This window comes from Sebastes fasciatus, chromosome 8, assembly GCF_043250625.1.
Source record: "Sebastes fasciatus isolate fSebFas1 chromosome 8, fSebFas1.pri, whole genome shotgun sequence".
Lineage (NCBI taxonomy): Eukaryota > Metazoa > Chordata > Actinopteri > Perciformes > Sebastidae > Sebastes > Sebastes fasciatus.
The window spans coordinates 12,306,722-12,325,916 of NC_133802.1; the positions used below are offsets into that span (position 1 = coordinate 12,306,722).

Genomic DNA, 19,195 nt, shown 5'->3' on the forward strand with positions numbered 1-19,195 from the left:
TAGCTGGCTCACTTTCTGTGCCTGTTGTTTTCCTAGTTGTTGTTGTCTAGCGTTGGCGTTAGCCCTCAGCTGTCGTTGGCTGCTGCTTGCTAATGTGTAGCTATAGTTATTGCCTCCCAGTGGTGGAAAAAGTATTCAAATCTTTTAACGGTAAGTTGCATTTAGCCATACCCACAATGCAAAAATTACTCCATTAAAAAGTGAAAGTCCTGCATTCAAAATAACACTCAATTATTAGCACAAATTATATATATTTATGTATCCAAATTGAAAGTCCTGCTACTGAAGAAAGGGATCTTTTTATTAGATTATTGTGATTTGCATGACAAATTCAGATAAACGACATAAATTAGTATAAAGTAAAAAATATTATCCTCTAAAAATTAAGTGGAAATCTCACAAATTGGACATACTCAAGTTAAGCACCAATACCTCAAATCAGTACTGAAGTACAGTATTTTAATATAAACTGGGGAAAAAAAGTCTGGAAACTTGTGTTTGGTCGATTATTTCTCTGTTGTCACAATGCTAATGGTCATTGTATTTTACATGGTTGGAAAGCCTGTTTATTTACCTTCACAATGATGTCCAACTTGTAAGGATCATGCATTTGTGAGATAAGCAGCACAGCTGATTATGTGGGTAGCGCCCAAGAAAAATTTGCCAAAATGCTCTGCCAAACACAAGTTTCTGAACTTTTTTTTCCCAGTTTACTTTACATCTTTGTTTCCCAGGCTTTCTAACACATCAGATGCATTATTTCTGTCACTATGCAACACAAGTTCACACACACTCATTTAATGCACACAAACACACTCACCAAAGGATAACACATATAGTAAGTGCTGCATGTACAAATTAGCGTGACTACTGTATAAAGAAGAGTATCCTGACAATTGTTCTCAACAAAGCTTGTCTCTCTATTTTAGATTCCTGGAGTAGTTTGAGATCCTTGAGAGATTCTCAAGGCAGCATGGCTCCCAAAGACATCATGACCAACTCCCATGCCAAATCCATCCTAAATGCCATGAACGCACTTCGCAAGAGCAACACACTCTGTGATATCACTCTGAGGGTGGAGAACACAGATTTCCCAGCTCACCGGATTGTCTTGGCGGCCTGCAGCGACTACTTTTGTGCCATGTTCACCAGTGAGGTAATGCTACAAATGTTTGGAACGTTCAGAATCACGCTGAATTGTTACTATTGTTTACCTCTGCAAAGCATGTTACATATGGTTTGATATGGTATCTATTTTCAAGAAAGAGGATGAAGATAGATAAATACGATCTGTTTATTCTTCACTCCTCGCTCCAGAGTCTTTGAGTCAAGTCAGTTATTTGTATTGCCCAATATCACAAATCACATATTTGCCTCAGGGGGCTTTACAACACCCTCTTTCCTTTTTGACCCTTGATACGGATAAGGGAAAACTCCCTAAAAATTAACTTTAATGTGGGAAAAAATGGAAGAAAGGAAAGAGCAACTGAGGAGGGTTTCAGATGTTGTGTGCACAGAATAGACCAACAAGTAAAATTACAGTAGAGACTCATTGCATAAAGGCAGGAGGTGTTTGTGCCTTTGGGGCACATGGTGGGTATGGTAAGTAGGAGAGAAAGTACAATTATTAACTTATAAAATGCAAAACCAAACCAATAAAGAATAACTAAACTTAACAATGCTGGTCTGTGTTTTGAACCACATAATACAAAACACAAACAAACCCGGAATAGAATGTGTCTGCAAGTTACAGATGATGGAATTATGGCTAAATGAGAGAATAAACAATCATGGTTAAATTATTTTGAAATGTTGAAAATGGGGACAAATGGTGTGTTCTCACCCACTTTGTCACAGACGTTTCTAAAAAGACAAGCCAGCCAATTTTTGATAATATCCAGTGCTTATAATGAATCCCTTGATGACATGTTTCTTGTCATTGCACCTGATGGTCTCTGTTTTTGTGGCTCTGCAGCTTGCAGAGAAGGGGAAGTCTTTTGTCGACATTCAGGGGCTCACTGCAGCAACTATGGAGATCTTGTTGGACTTTGTGTACACAGAGACGGTGCTAGTCACAGTGGAGAACGTACAAGAACTGCTTCCCGCGGCGTGCTTACTGCAGCTCAAAGGTACATTTTGGAGTGCATTATTTGAAACCTTGATTTGAAAAGCGCATGCTGAAGCTAACTGATATCGTATTGACACATGTGAGTATAGGCAGAGGGCATCTGCAGATCTTGAAACACATTTAATTCAGTTTCTTCAAATAAAAAGGTCTTAAGAGGTGTTCAAAAATGTATGATTTTAATTTACAACAGTCTTAAATATTTTGTCTTGCCAGCTGCAGACAGTAATGTTAGTTATGAAATGTTTTTGTTTCTGATTGTGGGCTGTTGAGAGACATTCTACACCTGCAAACTAAAAGCGGGATTGTTGCGACAGATTGTGTTTGTAGGAGGTTGTTCAAGAGTTTCAGTCAGCAAACACTTTCACAGCAGCTAAGAAGCTCATTGTCAAATATACATTTTGGCAAAAACTTAAATGAATGAATCATTTATAACTGGTTGATCCATCCATTTTATGCCGCTTACCCGAGTCACATTAATTTAATTCATCATATCATCAGGAATTCTTGTTATATACTGCCGGGAAGTATAAAAAGGTGATATTATGATACATAATTCTCGGCCATATTGCCCTGACTGGTTTTCCATCATACTTTAATACTTTGGCTGGTTTGATCATAACATAGTTATGAAATTGCATTCTATGTGATATTTTAAAAAGGTCTTTAAAGGTCTTAATTTTAGCTCAACGAACCCTCAGAAACTCTTGAGGCATGGCACCACTTTTGAAACGGCAGCGGCATTTCCAAAATGAAGAGTTGTTGAACGACATGAGAGTCCTGCCTGTCAAGATTTGGCTGTATTTGAATATGTGTGTGTGTGTGTATTAACAAATGTATCCTTGTTTTCCTCAGGGGTGAAAAGAGCGTGTTGTGATTTTTTGGAGAGTCAGCTCGATCCCACTAACTGCCTGGGTATCCGTGACTTCGCCGACACTCACAATTGCGTCGACCTGATGCAGGCCGCCGAGCTCTTTTCCCAGAAGCATTTCTCCGAGGTGGTTCAACATGAGGAGTTCATGCTGCTCAGCCAGGCGGAGGTCGAAAAGCTCATAAAATGTGACGAAATCCAGGTAAGAAAGCTGGATGTTGTGAGGTTTTGTTCGTTATTGTCAGCTGTACTGTGGAGGCTGCTTAATCTGTTGTCACTGAATACTATAGACCAGTGGTTCTCAAACTTTTTTCACCAAGTACCACCTCAGAAAATATTTGGCTCTCGAAGTACCGCCATTATGACCAATGTTAAAGCAAACTAGGACCTAGTGTCTTTTATTCACTGTTGAAATTCAGAATGTGTCTCTGTATAATATGTACGAGCATCCTTACTGGGACACTGCTCCTAAAACCTGAATGAATAGCTCAAACACCTCAGCTCTGCATTTCTACCTGTCTGGTTGGCTGCTGTTGATTCCAGGCTATAGACATCCTATAATATATTATAGAGCGATACTAAGAATAACACAGGAACGCACTTTAAGTATTAACACTATATACACACCTCCTTAAACCTGTAATGTTTCAGTTGGAACATAGGTTCTATAGGCCTACTTGGAAGATGCATAGCCCAAGTATAATAATAGCAATTAAATGACAACTGATTATGACTGACACAGTATAACATGCTTAAAGAAATAAAGAATACTAGGAATAAGTCGCAAGAGATTGCTGATACCGGCCGATACACACGCCAACATGTGAATAAAGGGAGTACTGGCACTTTTTTTTCCCACTTCAAGCACTGACTATAGATAACTAAATATGTAAAATACCTGAAACCATAATGACATATCTGCTCGACAGCATGTCTATGTACAGTATATATATACCTGCAGCAACTGTAATGGTTAGAATTGATGCCTGAAAAGCATCTTGACTAAAATAGTATAGTGTCAACTGACTTTCACAGCTTTCTTGTCATCTTTCAAACACCTGAATGCGAAAAGAGACGAGCATGTAGCAACCTGCTGTAATCTCAGTCAGTCTGTGGGGCCCCCCATTAATTCCACTCACTTTTGCGGATTGAGTTGACAAAGAAATTGCAGAGAAGAAAACCTGATTTAAGTTTGCCTTTGTGCTCAGGAAATTCCTGCTCCCAACCGCACACCTTGCTTTGAGAAAAAACAGTTATTATAGCACAATGATTTATAGATCATCACATCTCTCAAATGGTTCTTTCTGTCATTTGAGTTGTTTTTAGAATAAAACTAGACCATACATGTAAGTCACAGTCACGCATAATTTGCCTTCAGTAAAACTTTGTGTCATCTTTCTCATGGGAGGAATTTACAGCTTGTTTCACCTCCAGCCGAATGCGTTTCTGCACATTGTGTCTTTGCAGTTACGCACAAATAATTTTACTTGCTGAACAATTAACGATAATAGAGTGGTTGCATCACTAATGAATGTTGTTTAACATGTTTAACTGCATCTTAATGGTTTAATTAATATGTGGATTAACGGTCTTAAATGTGGCTGTAACTCTTCTGATTGTACATGCTGTCTGTATGCAGGTGGACTCGGAGGAGCCTGTATTTGAAGCCGTGTTAAACTGGGTCAAACACAACCGAAAAGAGCGAGAGCCCTACCTGCCAGACATGCTCGAGTTTGTTCGTATGCCGCTCCTGACCCCCCGCTACATTACAGATGTCATTGATGCCGAGGTGAGCCAGCCGACACGCGGCAGGTTGTCCTGTAATCACACGCCAAGCATGGATTATGTGTTGAAATACTTATCACAGTTACCACCATAATTAACGCACGTTTTGACACGTTTCAGCCTCTCATTCGGTGTAGCCTGCCATGTCGAGACCTTGTTGATGAAGCCAAGAAATTCCACTTAAGACCGGAGCTGAGGAGTGAGATGCAGGGCCCACGCACACAAGCGAGATTAGGTGGGAATTTAGCTATAAGCATGTCTCTTATCTACCTTTTTTGTAATCCACACTGATAGTTAAAGTGATGTGTTGGTCTTTTCAGGTGCCAAAGAAGTCCTGTTGGTTATAGGCGGGTTTGGCAGCCAACAATCACCAATAGACATAGTTGAGAAATATGATCCGAAAACACAAGAATGGAGCTCCCTTCCTGTAAGTGTTAAATAGTTAAAAGAGATCCTTGTAAAAAAAAAAAATGTATCCCAGTGTATTTGGCTAATGCAGACAGGTGTGTCTTGAACAGAACATTGCACGGAAAAGGCGTTATGTCGCCACGGTGTCCCTCCACGATCGAGTCTATGTGATCGGAGGCTACGACGGTCGGTCGAGGCTCAGCTCCGTCGAGTGCCTGGACTATACAGCGGATGAGGACGGCGTTTGGTACACCGTCGCCACCATGAATGTACGTCGTGGCCTCGCTGGAGCCACGACACTCGGAGGTACTGGTGTTTCTTTTCTGTGAAATCCCCATTCGAATGTTTTTTCCTCTCTCAGAAAGGTATGCAATATATTGTTCCGTCTTATTTGGCTCTCGACAGACATGATCTATGTTGCCGGCGGCTTCGATGGCAGCCGGCGTCACACCAGCATGGAGCGATACGACCCAAACATTGACCAGTGGAGCATGCTGGGAGATATGCAGACGGCTAGAGAAGGAGCTGGTCTGGTGGTGGCCAGTGGACTCATATACTGTCTAGGTATGGACTGATAATCTCTGATAACTTTGACACATAAGATCATATTATGGCTGCAAGTTGATATTTTCATAATCAATTAATTACCGATCATTTTCTCAACTAATCTATCTATCATTCTGTCTATAAAATGCCCGATGTGGCGCATTCTCATTGCTTTATTCGACCATCAGTCCTGCTATACCCAAAGACATTCACAGCTCAGTAGATCAGTCACATATTCTCACACTCTTTCATATCTGAATCTTGGAAGCGGTGAAAGTTAATTCCTACAGAAGTTAACATTTTTCAGACGTGTCAGCGATAATTCTTGATAAATGATTCAGTCCACGGTCCATTTCTGAACTAAAGGCGTCGGGACACTCCCTCAGAAAATCCTTAGTTAGGTTAACAAAATATTTTGAAGCTTTGATGGTTGACTAAAAACACACTATAAACAGACTGGAAGACGCTCTCTAACCTATAAAACAACCTGGACCCTTATTTCCCATGTTTTTATGTCTAACTGACTTATGGGGACAACAATTTGTGAAATTGGTTCAGTATTGAGGGAGAGCGCTGTAGACGGCAGCTGCTAAACGGGCTGTAATAAAGTGCTAGTGGGTCAAGCTGGCACCGTCATTTACGTCCACTAAAAGCGCTTGTTTTTGCCTCTTGTTTTTCTGATTGTTATTATAAGTGTCTGACATTATGGAAAGAGTCTCGATCAAGGAGAAGTCTCGTTGTGAAATCCGGCGGGATGACGTGTTGCCGGAAGACAACAGAATAGTGGAATACATCCATGGTGGAAACGCCAGTGCCAGCCGGGTAGAGTTTGTTGTGTTGGAGTACAGAAAGCGTAGCTTCGTGATATCTAAAAGATTTTTAATGTCATGCTGAATTTTTAGATGATTTCCACAATGTGGTTGAGGTCTTTGAATTCGATGGCCGCCCTTATTTATTTGAGCCAGAGTATACGGATATTCAGATTTCATAGCGAGACATCTCCTTGAGCGGGACTTGGACACAATAATAAACAGACTGGATCAAGAGAAAGGTAAGAAAAAGGTTTTATTCCTCTGTAGGGTCCTTTTCCATAATGTAGTCAGACACTTATGATAACAATCTGAGCCTTTCAGTAGCAAAAAAAAGTACTTTTAGTGGACGTAAAGTTACACTGACGCTGCTCACTTGCCCTTTCGCAGCTTGTTGGAAAATACCGACGTTATCCTTTAAGGCTCCAGACAACCCATAATGCAACACTCTCCGTAAGACCTGGTATTAACACCGATGCGCTCTAAATTCAAAAAGAATATCTGGTGTTGTGATTACAGAATTGTCTCGTCCTAGAATATAATACAATCACACTATTTCAAACGCAGTTTCCAGAAAAAGATATTGTCTTATATTTGAGGTAATTGATTAACCATTTCAATTCTAGCTCATATTGAGAAAATGTAGTAAACAATAATTTTCTTGATTGATCATTTGTTTTATACAATTTTAGAAAATAGTGAGAAATGCCCAACACGATTTCCTAATGCTTATGATGAATTTGATTTGCATATTTTGTCTGACCAATCCTCCAAAATCCAAAGATATTTTATTTACTACTAAGAAGAAAAACCTAACAAATGAGAAGTTGGTGTACGTGGGAATGTTTGGCATTTTTGCTTGAAAATTAATCGATTATCAAAATATCAAATACTATAGTTATACTATAGTATATATACTATAGTTGCAGATTATTTTTCTCTCAATAGAATTATTGATTACACTTGTCATTTTTCCAATATTTCTTCTTAGGTGGATACGATGGCCTAAATATCCTGAATTCAGTGGAGCGGTATGACCCACACACAGGCCACTGGACGAGTGTTACGCCTATGGCCACCAAGCGGTCAGGTAGGTAAGAAAACAGAATGCAGTCAAATGTTGCAGCTAACCCTGTGTGTTACTGTTTATCTGAGACTGTTCTGCTGTTTTCAGGCGCTGGTGTGGCTTTACTCAACGACCACATCTACGTTGTGGGAGGCTTTGATGGTGTTTCACACCTCGACTCTGTAGAGGTCTACAACATCAGAACAGACTATTGGACAACTGTAGCCAGTATGACGACGCCCCGATGTTACGTAGGAGCCACCGTCCTCAGAGGACGTCTCTACGCCATCGCCGGGTAAGAAAGAGTGTCCTAATGTCCTTCTTTCTGTGACGGTGGGTTTAAAGCATAGATTCAAATTCCGTAGCTCGACGACACTATAAAGAAATCAGGAACAAAATCCACAGTTTTTGTTCCGTGCAAAAATGCATCCTGAAGTTTAGCCAAAGCTATTATGAAGCTTCAGCCGTCGCAATTAGCCAAATGAAGTGCAGGTTTATTGCCAGTGTTTTGTTCCGGCAATTCAACTAACAGGACGTATCCCTCCACCGTGGCTGAGCAACACTGTCCGGGGAATTTTGTACTAAAAAAGACTTTGGAAGACACTCACTTGGTACAGTATGGCTGAAATTAGCTTTGGCTGAACTTCAGGATGCAGAAACAAGGACTGTGGATTTTGTTGCCGAAGGCTCTGACCAAAAATTGTAACCAGGCTCAGCTCGCGACATCATCCAACAAGGCGCTGCATTGGCCAAACAAATACATGCAAGATGTACTTTGTAAAGTGAATGCCTTATTTCACTTTCCAGAGCAGTAAATCCTTCCTCAAAGTATAATTAACCTCTGTGCAGTGTTTTTGCGTCTGATAAGCCTTCAAACTCGTGGATCTATTACTCAAACTGGACTTCCTGGATCATATTTGACCGTCTTACCTGACTTTGTTTCCCCGGACAGCTCTGTAGGAGCAGATCTCTTAATGGTCAGTATGAACAGGAGGAACGATTACAGAAAGCAAAACCTGTATCAGTGTTCATATGAGCACCTGACTGTTATTATAAGACAGACTTAAAAAAGTTGTGAACCTATAAGTGGTGTAAGAGTTACATTAGCTGCAAGTATATTCTAACACTTTCATCTTTTTTATATTGTTATCAGACAAGTTATCAAATTGATCTGGTTAATTAATATTCCCGTCAGGAGATTATGTGTGCATGTGTGTCTGTCCACGGCTAATCTCGCATACTACTGGACCCATCAGCCTAATATTTTTTTGTGCTCATTTACGACTGCATGCTCAAGGACCTCTTGTTGGACCTCTTGTTGCAATGATTCATACTTTTTGAAAACATAGTTTGTTGACCATTTTATACTGTCGTTGACTGCTGACTCCTCACTACTCTTAACCGGCTGGTAGGGACCGCAACAACTGCTTCAGTTTCGACACTTGTTTCCACTACGGATTACGAATTGTTCCTCTCTTGAGTTGCATGCTTAGGAGCGTAGAGCTAGTTAGCTGTTAGCAGCCGGTGGGCAGCAGAGTCCTGCAGTGTTTTTGGCTAACAGAGAAACACACAGCAGGACTGACAGTTTCTGTTCAGAGGAAGCGTTAAACAGCCAGCATAAAGCATAACACTGTGAACTGCGGTTTAGCTGGACAGAGCCGTTGCAGACAGCTGCATAGATTAAAATGAGAGCGCATCTGTTGCGTAAGATGTGCGACTGAAAAACACACACAGACGGGGGGGGCAATTGTGGTTTGTATTCATTCAATCAATCATTACAGCAGTGGATGTTGCAGACACACCTGTTGGAGATCTGCACTCTACTGAGCACACTTATCGAGTTATTATTATGCCACATCATTCTCTACTGAGCAGTGGTGATTGTTGTGGTAAAAACTCAGTTCCTCTGTGTTTGTGTCACTTCTCTCTCTCTCTCTAGATATGATGGGAACTCTCTCCTCAGCAGTATTGAATGTTACGACCCGGTCATCGACTCCTGGGAAGTCGTCACTTCGATGGCGACGCAGCGGTGCGACGCGGGCGTCTGTGTTCTACGCGAAAAGTGATCTTTGCCAAGAAACAAGAACCACAAGAGGAAAATCAGAAGGGAGGACAGGCAGCTAGACTTTGCTAAAAATGCCACTAAAACGGAGCCACACAAAGGGAGATGTTTGTTCGCCAGTATGCAAATAGGTTCTCTCAGTCAGTCGGACTGCGCAACAGAGATTGGTGGCAGACTTCACCTCAAAAGAGGCCTCCGACGAGCCCATCACCACTTGCATGACTCTCTTCGGTGGTACTTGTTGCTGTCGTTACCTGTGAGATTATTTTTTCAGTTTGTCTTCAAAGTGCAATATATTTCTACTCATCATAAACAGAAAAAGATGGAGTCGACATAGACTCCGGTTGCTGCTATATGCCTTATGACTTTGGCCTACATCAAACAGTGAACATCCGTGTTGCCTCCCATTTGACTTTGATGATAGTTACAGTACATTGGCTTATTGTCGAGTGTACTCATTTGGCATTTGCGAAGTCATTAATGGGTCAGTAATTCAACCCTTTTTGTAATTCTTTCAGTAAACAGTGCTTTTAGATTCAAATCACTTTAATACAGAAGGTTTAATACTTATTGTCGCTCTCAGAATATATATTTAGAGATCAATATCGTTTTAGAAAATGACTGAATTGTACCAGTTGATTATTTTGTCCCTGAAGAATCACAAAGTAATAACTATGAGGTGCATGTGATTTATTTAATTTTTTTTCTCAGCTTATAGATCTGGACATGTACATGTAGGACTCAAAGTCCTAACATCACTGTTGCCTGGGAAGTGAATAAACACACTGAGAACTGACGCGTTTTATCCTCTCGGTCTGTAAGCACCTGATAAGTGATGCAGGGAGACAAAACGCTGTATATTCGCTTCACACGTCGTCAGCTGAGTCAGTGGCATCATCATCATTCACATCCGCAGAGCGAATGTGAGGAATCATCCAGCCACTCGAAGCAGTTTGATGTCTCATTCAACAAACGATACAAGGTAGATTCATCCATTTTATCCCTGTACAACTTATTTACATGAGGAAACGGTAAAAACTGTCCACATGCCACCTGATTACTAATAATAGCTCTATGCCACCATGGGGTTGATATTTGTGATTTTGAATGAAATATCTCAACAAACCATTTAATTGAATTACTATTAAATTTGGTACAAACATTCATGTTCCCCTCAGAATAAATTGGAATAAATTTTGTGATCATCTGACTTTTCATCCAGCGCCACCGTCAGGTCAAAATTGTAATTTGTCCAATACTTTTTAACTTTATGACTAAATACCAGCTGAAAGAATATAGTATTAAGTAAATAGTTCCATCAGCCTCAGGTGTACTTTGTGTACACAAATGTAATTTTTACTTTTGTAAAACTACCAGTACATAGGGTCAAAATATATTACGTAAAAGTCTGTCATTCAAAATTCCACTTAGTGTACATGTTATCTGCAAAAAGTAATTAAAGTATTAAACAGTGGTGGAGTGTAACTAAGTACATTTACGCAAGAACTGTAAGTACAATTTTGTGGTACTTTACTTGAGTATTTTCATTTAATGCTACTTTATACTTCTGCTTCACTACAATTTAGAGGCAAATATTATACATTTATTTGACAGCATTACTTTGCAAATTAAGATTTTACGAACAAAAAGTTATCAATATATAAATATGATGCTATGTCATAGATTTAAATACCCAAACATATATAAAGCAGTTATTAATAGTCCATTAATATAATGATTAAAAAAAAACCTTACAAGGCTCATTCTGACAAAAGACTTTTCATACTTTTGTACTTTTACTTAAGTGGCATTTTGAATACAGGATTTGTACTTGTAATTGAGTATTTCTATATTGTGGTATCACTACTTTTACTTAAGTTAAGCTTTGTCTGATTTTCTGAACTGGGCAATCAGATACTGTTACACCACTGTTTCCTAAGGAAGGCACCAACCCGTGAATAATGATGAAACATCTTACCACAGCCTACAGGATAAGTTGTCTCTTTTAATAAAAGGAAACATTAAGATTGAACAGAAGGTAAGTTTGCAGGATCATCAAATAATAAAACATCTGAGAATTAACCACATTTCACCATCTTCTGTACTTTCATATACCATTTTAAAGATTACAGGATGTGCATATAAGCTCTTTTACTTTTTATTAACCTTAGAACTTTAAACCTCTATGATATCAGTGATAAAAAGTAACTAATCACATCTACTTGAGTACCGTACTTAAGTGTAATTTGAGGTATGTGTACTTTACTTGAGTATTTCCACGTTACGCTACTTATAAGGCAATATAAACTTTACACTAGCCCCACTTGCTGCAACATTAAAATGCATCAGTAATAACAATGCAGTGACACACAATTAAGTTTTTATTACACATTTTCAAATACTACCACAAAAAAGTTAAAAAAAATAGAAGAAAACCTATTCAGTTCATTTTCACAAGTAGATTTTCAAACTTTTAATACAATGTTAGTTAACTTTAACACATCAAATTTAACAACTACTCCTATTTGTAATCACCTGTACACAAAATTATTGCAGGGTTTTGTCATTTCATGGAAAATGGACATTCTTAAAGCATCATAATGTGGACAGTACAAAAGCAGATAGGACTGACTTTCCACCTCACACCGCTCACTTAACCTTTTTTCATCATTTAAGTAATCTGAATTCTTGTTCTACCACTGCATGATGGTATGAAAAGAGTTAGTCCGCTGTGAAATAACCAGTGACACAGTGCTGAATTGAGTCAGATGGAGAAATATGAATTAAAATGAGGAAGATGACCAATCCGATTTTTCTCTCCAGCTGTTCTTTCTTGTGCCAGTCTAACAAGACCACCAAAATAGTGACTAAAACAACATTTTGTAGGGAGAGGTAGCTCCATGTGGGAGGAAAGTCATCATCCCTCCCTCCCTTCCTCCTAAAGCCTGAATAAGCAGTCAGACAGACACACCAGGTGAGTCTGTGCAGGTACAAAGAGCGACTAGCAGCTCAGCCAACAGAGCAGTTCTGTGTTACTCGTCCTGGATCAGTAAAGAGGAACTACTCGGTCTGTCTGAAGCCTTAAGGACAGACGATAAACTCACAGTATCCTGCATCAAAACCAACTGTTCATACCATCTGGAGCGACATGGTAAGTTAATTACAATTTATTAGAAGTGTGGAAACTTATACTGTTGAAAGTTTGAAATTTGGTGATATGTTTTCCTCAATTATGCCATATACCTTAGTTTTTCTGAATTCTGCAACAGTTTTTGACTTTTATCTGCAAGGAAATCTAAGATATTCATCCAAAACCTTCCTAAAACTGGCTGCATGGACTGTACAAATGTATTTTAAATACAAATGAAGTTGTTTGTGTTAACATATATGTAGCTACAAAAGTTTTAAGGCTCAAAGTAAGTTCTATCTGCACTTTGAGTGTTTTATGAGTTCATAATCCCTGATAGCAAGAGGAGCTCAAAGCTTCATCTTCAGCCTCAGACCCTCAGAAGCCTCTTTTTGTGTGAATATTTAAGTTTTGGGATGTATTTTATCAATGTTCATATTCCAAACTTTAGTCTATACTTGTTTCTTAATAAATATTACTCAATAGCAAACAAGAAAATCATCTTGGGGGATTTTCTCCCTGTAGGGAAAACAAAATTCTCAACATGTTGAAACATGACTGCTGAAGTACTTAGGAAATGAAAAACAGTTAAGAGTTGGATCCAGTTTTTTACTATGTTTACTCTTAACAAAATGGAACAGCAGAGCGCACATACAATGAACAATACAGTGTGTCATCAGAGATTTTTGCCTTTATGCAAACTGATCTGATGTGTATGGAAGCTCAGAAAGGCCATCATCATTTCAATTCCATAAACAACTGGAAACAAATAGGTTCCCAAGTTTATATAGAAAATGTAAGTGTCTGGGGGTTTGGTGTCTGAATTTAACCAATCTAATTTAATCTGATCTGCTTTTCATCAGTATGTTAGCATTTAGCTCGAAGCACCAGTGTGCTTAAGAACAGCCTCACAGAGCTGCAGGCATCACTGCAGACTCAAGTTCGAGTTCCACTATGTTCAACAGCTAGTCTCTAACTGTGTCTGTCTGCTGTCAGGTGCTGAGCAGGTAGTGTACTGTGGATTTTTAGAGTTTTTTAGCTGCTGCCTGCTGAGACTGAAAACAACGCTATAGCAGCAAAAGTGAACCAAAACAGTAAAGTTGTGGGCCAGACAGATAAACAATGAACTGAAACTCACTATAAAGCTCTGTAATGCAGAGGGAAGCTGCAGATTCAGGTGATAATTCTCTGTTGGCTTATCACTACAAGTGACACCTTTCACATTGCCATTTGCTACGTTGTTATTATAAAGAATATTGATTGTAGCCGCTTCAGTGGTATTTAAATTTCAATAGTAAGTATTCAGTACTAATTAAAGGTACAGCGTGTAGGATTCAGCATCATCTAGTGGTGTGGTTGCAAATTGCAACCAACTGAGTACCCCTCCGCTCACTCCTCCCTTTCCAAGACTGCGGTAACGTGAGCCTCCAAGTGCAAAACCGTGGTGACAGCGTTCGCCTAACTCAGAGGCCATCCTTACTATGATAACTCTACATAAGGAGCAATGGGAGTCAGACGGCGGCTGGCGGCACCACGGTTTTGTACTCTGCGGCTCACGTTACCGTAGTTTCACAAGCGTGTCGGAGAGCCTTCAGGTAACGTAAAAACGTGAAAGGCTCTCTCTAGAGCCAGTGTTTAGTTTGTCCGTTCTGGGCTACTGTAGAAACATGGTGGAGCTACATGGCGGACTCCATGAAGAGGACCCGCTCCCTATGTAGATATAAATGGCTCATTCGAAGCTAACGAACACATGATGATTCTTAGTTTCAGGTGATTATACACTAATGAAAACATAGTTATGAATATTGTATTCCATTTCTGTCAATAGATCCCCGAAATGTTACACATTGTGCCTTTAAATTAAAAATTAAATTAGGTATTCAGGTGCTTTTTAGAATCACATCCTTATGGCCTTTCTTTACTTCCACAGATGTGCACCTTTTTCTGGTTAGAATAAATTTTGACTGCACAAAATCCACACATCCACCTTTATTTTCAACAGCAGTTTTACATTTCAGTAGCGATTTAAAGAGATCTGATTATTTATGGATGGCAAAACATGTTTCTAGCTGTAAAAGTACGAGACATTTCCTTAATTCATCCTTCTTATTCATTCAAGTTTATGTTTGCAATAGATGGCTGTGCTTACAAACCATTCATGTTTTTGGGAATCATAAATGTTAAGGAAAAAGTACCACAAGGATTGTTTGACTTTGTGTTTTGTGTTAAAAACTGTGTGACAGACATCTTAACTTCCACCTGTCTTGTTTCTTTCTGTCCAGAGAGAGTGCATCTCTATCCATGTGGGCCAGGCTGGTGTCCAGACAGGAAACGCCTGCTGGGAGCTCTTCTGCCTGGAGCATGGCGTCGGTCCCGATGGCGTCTTCCTGGACAACCCTGCAGAACCCAACACTCGTGAAGACCCATTCAACACTTTCTTCAATACTGGGAGCTCTGGGCGCCATATTCCTAGAGCGATCTATGTGGACCTGGAGCCCACAGTGGTTGGTGAGTAGTCCTGTCTATGGGTTTATTTTTATCCTCCTTATCTCTATTTTTTATTACTGCTGCCGTCGTCTTTTTATGTGTGGCCGTATGCGTCTAGTGTGAATGCATCTCCATCCACACGGGTCATGCAGGTAACTGCTGATGGGAACACTGGTATCCAAGCAACAAGTGCAGTGGTGACTCCTTTGCCTTTTATTCAATGCTGGCTAACATTTACAGAAGTGTATTGTGTAAATAGCAACTAGCAGAGTGCAGTATTGGATTGATTTTAGACAGGACAATATGTCCTTTTAATTTATGCCGAAAACGCTTCAAGATATTTTTCCCACATTTTTCAATCTAAAGCTGCTCAAATACAAGTGGTCTTGCATTTAACATTTCTGCGCTTTAGTTTCAGTGAAGCACTTCATCTGTGGAGCCCCATAGCTGTAATAAAGAAAAAGATTATATAACTGAATACATCAATAAATAACACTTTTAGTGAGAAAATGGAGTATAAAAAGGAAATATAAAGATTTATACTTTACCTTTAAACTCAGTTAACATCATTTTGTTAAAGGTCTTATTGATAACATTTTTATGTAGACGAATATTTTACATACATTTAAAGGATAGGTTTACAATTTTTCGATGTCTGCTGGTCGAAGGTTAAAGATAATGTGACAGTAACGATGATAAACTTGTGGAAAACATCCAATTAAACCACATTGCAGTTGATTTTTATTGACCTTAATGGATAAAAACTTTCTTTTCAGATCAAGTAAGAGTTGGAAAGTACAAAGAGCTTTTCCACCCTGATCAACTGATCTCTGGAAAGGAGGACGCAGCCAACAACTACGCTCGAGGCCATTACACCGTCGGGAAAGACATCATTGATGGAGTCATGGAGCGTGTTCGTATAATGGTCAGTAATAATAGGAAAAACCTGATTGATAAATTACTGTTAGTGAAAGAAAAGAAAAGTATTGTTTTGACAAAATGTTACAATTAACTTTAATGAACTGAAAACCCACTGTGAAAGAGTTAAAGTTGTTAGACGAAAACACGGACAACTCCCAGACCGGACAACGCCGTGGTAGCGACCTGTCAATCACAAGATAACCACGTCCTACAGCATACCCTGCTTTATCATAATTCACTATAATAATAATCTAAATGAACATCTTGCTGTATTGAAGAAGACTTGAAACTAGCGATTGAGACCATAAACTCATGTTTACAATGTTTACTGAGGTAATAAATCAAGTGAGAAGTAGGCTCATTTTCTCATAGACTTCTATACAACCAGACTTCTTTTTGCAACCAGAGGAATCGCCCCCTGCTGGCTATTAGAAAGAATGCAAGTTTAATGCACTTCAGCATTGACTTCACTTTTCAGACTCGGAGGCAGCCCACTGGCTTCATATTGAATGGACAGATACAAGAGTGGTATCAATCTCCTTATTTATAGACTGTGCATTTCACAAAACTATTCCTTTAACAGAGTCTGTCCTGACCTTCTGTCCTTCTCATCAGACGGACCAGTGCACCGGCCTGCAGGGGTTCCTCGTCTTTCACAGCTTTGGAGGTGGAACCGGCTCTGGCTTCACCTCCCTGCTGATGGAGCGTCTGTCTGTCGACTACGGCAAAAAGTCCAAGCTAGAGTTTGCTATTTACCCAGCTCCCCACGTGTCCACCGCTGTGGTGGAGCCCTACAACGCCATCCTGACCACCCACACCACCCTGGAGCACTCTGACTGTGCCTTCATGGTAGATAATGAGGCCATCTACGATATCTGCCGTCGCAACATGGACATTGAGAGTCCTAGTTACATCAACCTCAACAGATTGATCGGTCAGATTGTTTCCTCAATCACGGCCTCTCTTCGTTTCGATGGCGCCCTCAACGTCGACCTGATGGAGTTCCAGACCAACCTGGTCCCATTTCCACGCATCCACTTCCCCCTGGTTACCTACTCGCCCATCATCTCTGCTGAGAAGGCTTACCACGAGCAGCTAACTGTGACCGAGATCACGAGCGCCTGCTTCGAGCCGGCCAATCAGATGGTGAAATGTGACCCTCGTCACGGCAAGTACATGGCGTGCTGCATGCTGTACCGAGGCGATGTCGTTCCTAAGGATGTAAACGCTGCCATCGCAAATATAAAGACCAGAAGTTCCATTCAGTTTGTCGACTGGTGCCCCACTGGCTTCAAGGTGAGTAACATCATGAAGGTCGGAAGGGAAGCTTGAGATACTTCATGTTTCTGATTATTGTCTTTGTCTCAACAGGTGGGAATTAACTACCGAGCTCCAACTGCAGTTCCTGGTGGAGACCTGGCCAAAGTCCAGAGGGCTGTGTGCATGCTGAGCAACACCACTGCCATCGCTGAGGCCTGGGCTCGTCTCGACCACAAGTTCGACCTCATGTACGCCAAGCGTGCGTTCGTCCACTGGTACGTGGGTGAGGGCATGGAGGAGGGAGAGTTTTCAGAGGCCAGAGAGGACCTGGCCTGTCTTGAAAAGGATTACGAGGAGTTTGGGCGACCGACCTCCGATTTTGACGATGACGACGAAGGCCAAGAATACTGAACTTTGTGAGGCTGTGATGGCTGCACAGCAGTGATTTTATCCTGTACTGAATAACGATTTCATATCTGTACTGCATATCTTCTAAGCTAAAGTTAAAGGTGCTAATGATAACACTGATAACATTCAGCCACGAGATGTCGCATTCTCCCTCCCCGGTTCCATTGCATTTACTTCACAACAAGTCGTTGCCAGGCACTTACCGCCAGTCTCAGCCATTTATCCTCTTTTCCGCACTAACTGACGACCCAGAGATAGATACCACGTGATACCAACGTTGTTTAACTATTGGCTCACAAGCCTTGTTAGAAGTGGGAACCAAACGTCAGATTGCTTCCACAGAGATAAACAAAACATTCATTTTGGACCCGCCAACATTTTTTAAATGATTAATTCACAATCATAATATTTTTTTCAGGGAAAGCCATACTTTTATCCGGCACCTTTCTAAAGGCTCTGTAGATGTTTGTTTTTTTAAATATTCATCTACATAAAAATGTTATCAATAAGATCTTTAACCAAATTAAGGATCTTTCTTACTGCCATGTTTTTATATTGTCGGCTTTAGAAGACAAACTACTAAAGTTGTATTTGAATTGTGCTGTGAAATAAATTTTGTCTGGGAATATTCTGTGTGAAACTTGTTAGAGATGTGCAAGCAGGGTGTTGCAGTGGTCTAACACGACAACATGTACCTACTACGTTCCCATTACACCCGGAGAACGCTGTTGCAAGCCTGAAAGATGAAGATGAAGATGGAAGAAATACAAAGGACATGCTTGACAGAGTGAGATGGACGGCCTCTGGTCACACATATCTCCAAAGTATCAAGGACAACAGAAAAAAAGTCTGAGACTTATTTCCATCAAGGTCTTTGATGTAAAGACAGCACTGATAGAGGAGATACCAAGGCATCATCATACCACCTTCAAAGTACTGCACTTATGTACAAATTTGAGATACTTGTGCTTTACTTGAGTATATACATTTTATGCTACTTTATTCTTCTACTTCACTACATTTCAGAGGGAAATATTGTACTTTTTTTTTTACTTTTAAATTATTTTACAGCTATAGTACTTAGTTACTTTTCAGATTAAGATTTTTACATAAAATTATATGATCAATTCTAAAATATGATAAAGTATTATAGATTAAACTATCCAACAGTATATGAAGTAGTCACAAAATTAGCTCCACATTGAACACATAAGTTGCAACATTAAAGTACCGCGTACATTTTAATTCAACAATAATGATCCAATAACACAATATAACACTACTAAGGCTATATATACGCTATATATTATTCTGATTAAT

General features: G+C 39.9%; 2 protein-coding genes across 6 annotated transcripts in view; both read left to right on the forward strand.

Annotated features, from left to right (window-relative positions):
* Positions 1-10,880, forward strand: part of klhl12 (kelch-like family member 12) — a 28,271-nt gene extending 17,391 nt beyond the window's left edge. For 2 of the 5 annotated variants that reach the window (XM_074643442.1, XM_074643443.1), the window contains exons 2-12: positions 930-1,156; positions 1,976-2,129; positions 2,981-3,198; positions 4,636-4,785; positions 4,902-5,016; positions 5,102-5,208; positions 5,300-5,495; positions 5,595-5,753; positions 7,536-7,634; positions 7,719-7,905; positions 9,550-10,880. In XM_074643442.1, the coding sequence (XP_074499543.1) occupies positions 930-1,156; positions 1,976-2,129; positions 2,981-3,198; positions 4,636-4,785; positions 4,902-5,016; positions 5,102-5,208; positions 5,300-5,495; positions 5,595-5,753; positions 7,536-7,634; positions 7,719-7,905; positions 9,550-9,676 (1,739 nt within the window). In that variant the 3' untranslated portion in view covers positions 9,677-10,880. Of the gene's footprint in view, positions 1-36; positions 151-929; positions 1,157-1,975; positions 2,130-2,980; positions 3,199-4,635; positions 4,786-4,901; positions 5,017-5,101; positions 5,209-5,299; positions 5,496-5,594; positions 5,754-7,535; positions 7,639-7,718; positions 7,906-9,549 lie in introns of those variants that run through there. The other 3 variants (XR_012594902.1, XM_074643444.1, XM_074643445.1) reach the window with 3 other exon arrangements.
* Positions 10,881-12,715: 1,835 nt separating this feature from the next.
* On the forward strand, positions 12,716-18,020 carry tuba5 (tubulin alpha 5). The gene is made up of 5 exons (XM_074643446.1): positions 12,716-12,823; positions 15,082-15,307; positions 16,063-16,211; positions 16,823-17,503; positions 17,579-18,020. The coding sequence occupies exons 1-5, from the start codon at positions 12,821-12,823 to the stop codon at positions 17,876-17,878; spliced, it is 1,359 nt and encodes a 452-aa protein (XP_074499547.1). The 5' UTR covers positions 12,716-12,820; the 3' UTR covers positions 17,879-18,020.
* The last annotated feature ends 1,175 nt before the right edge of the window (positions 18,021-19,195 follow it).

Coding starts and splice junctions, on each gene's coding strand:
- tuba5 (XM_074643446.1), top strand. Junction 16,212..16,822: donor TGGAGCGTGTTCGTATAATG/GTCAGTAATAAT, acceptor CCTTCTCATCAG/ACGGACCAGTGCACCGGCCT. Junction 17,504..17,578: donor GGTGCCCCACTGGCTTCAAG/GTGAGTAACATC, acceptor TTGTCTCAACAG/GTGGGAATTAACTACCGAGC.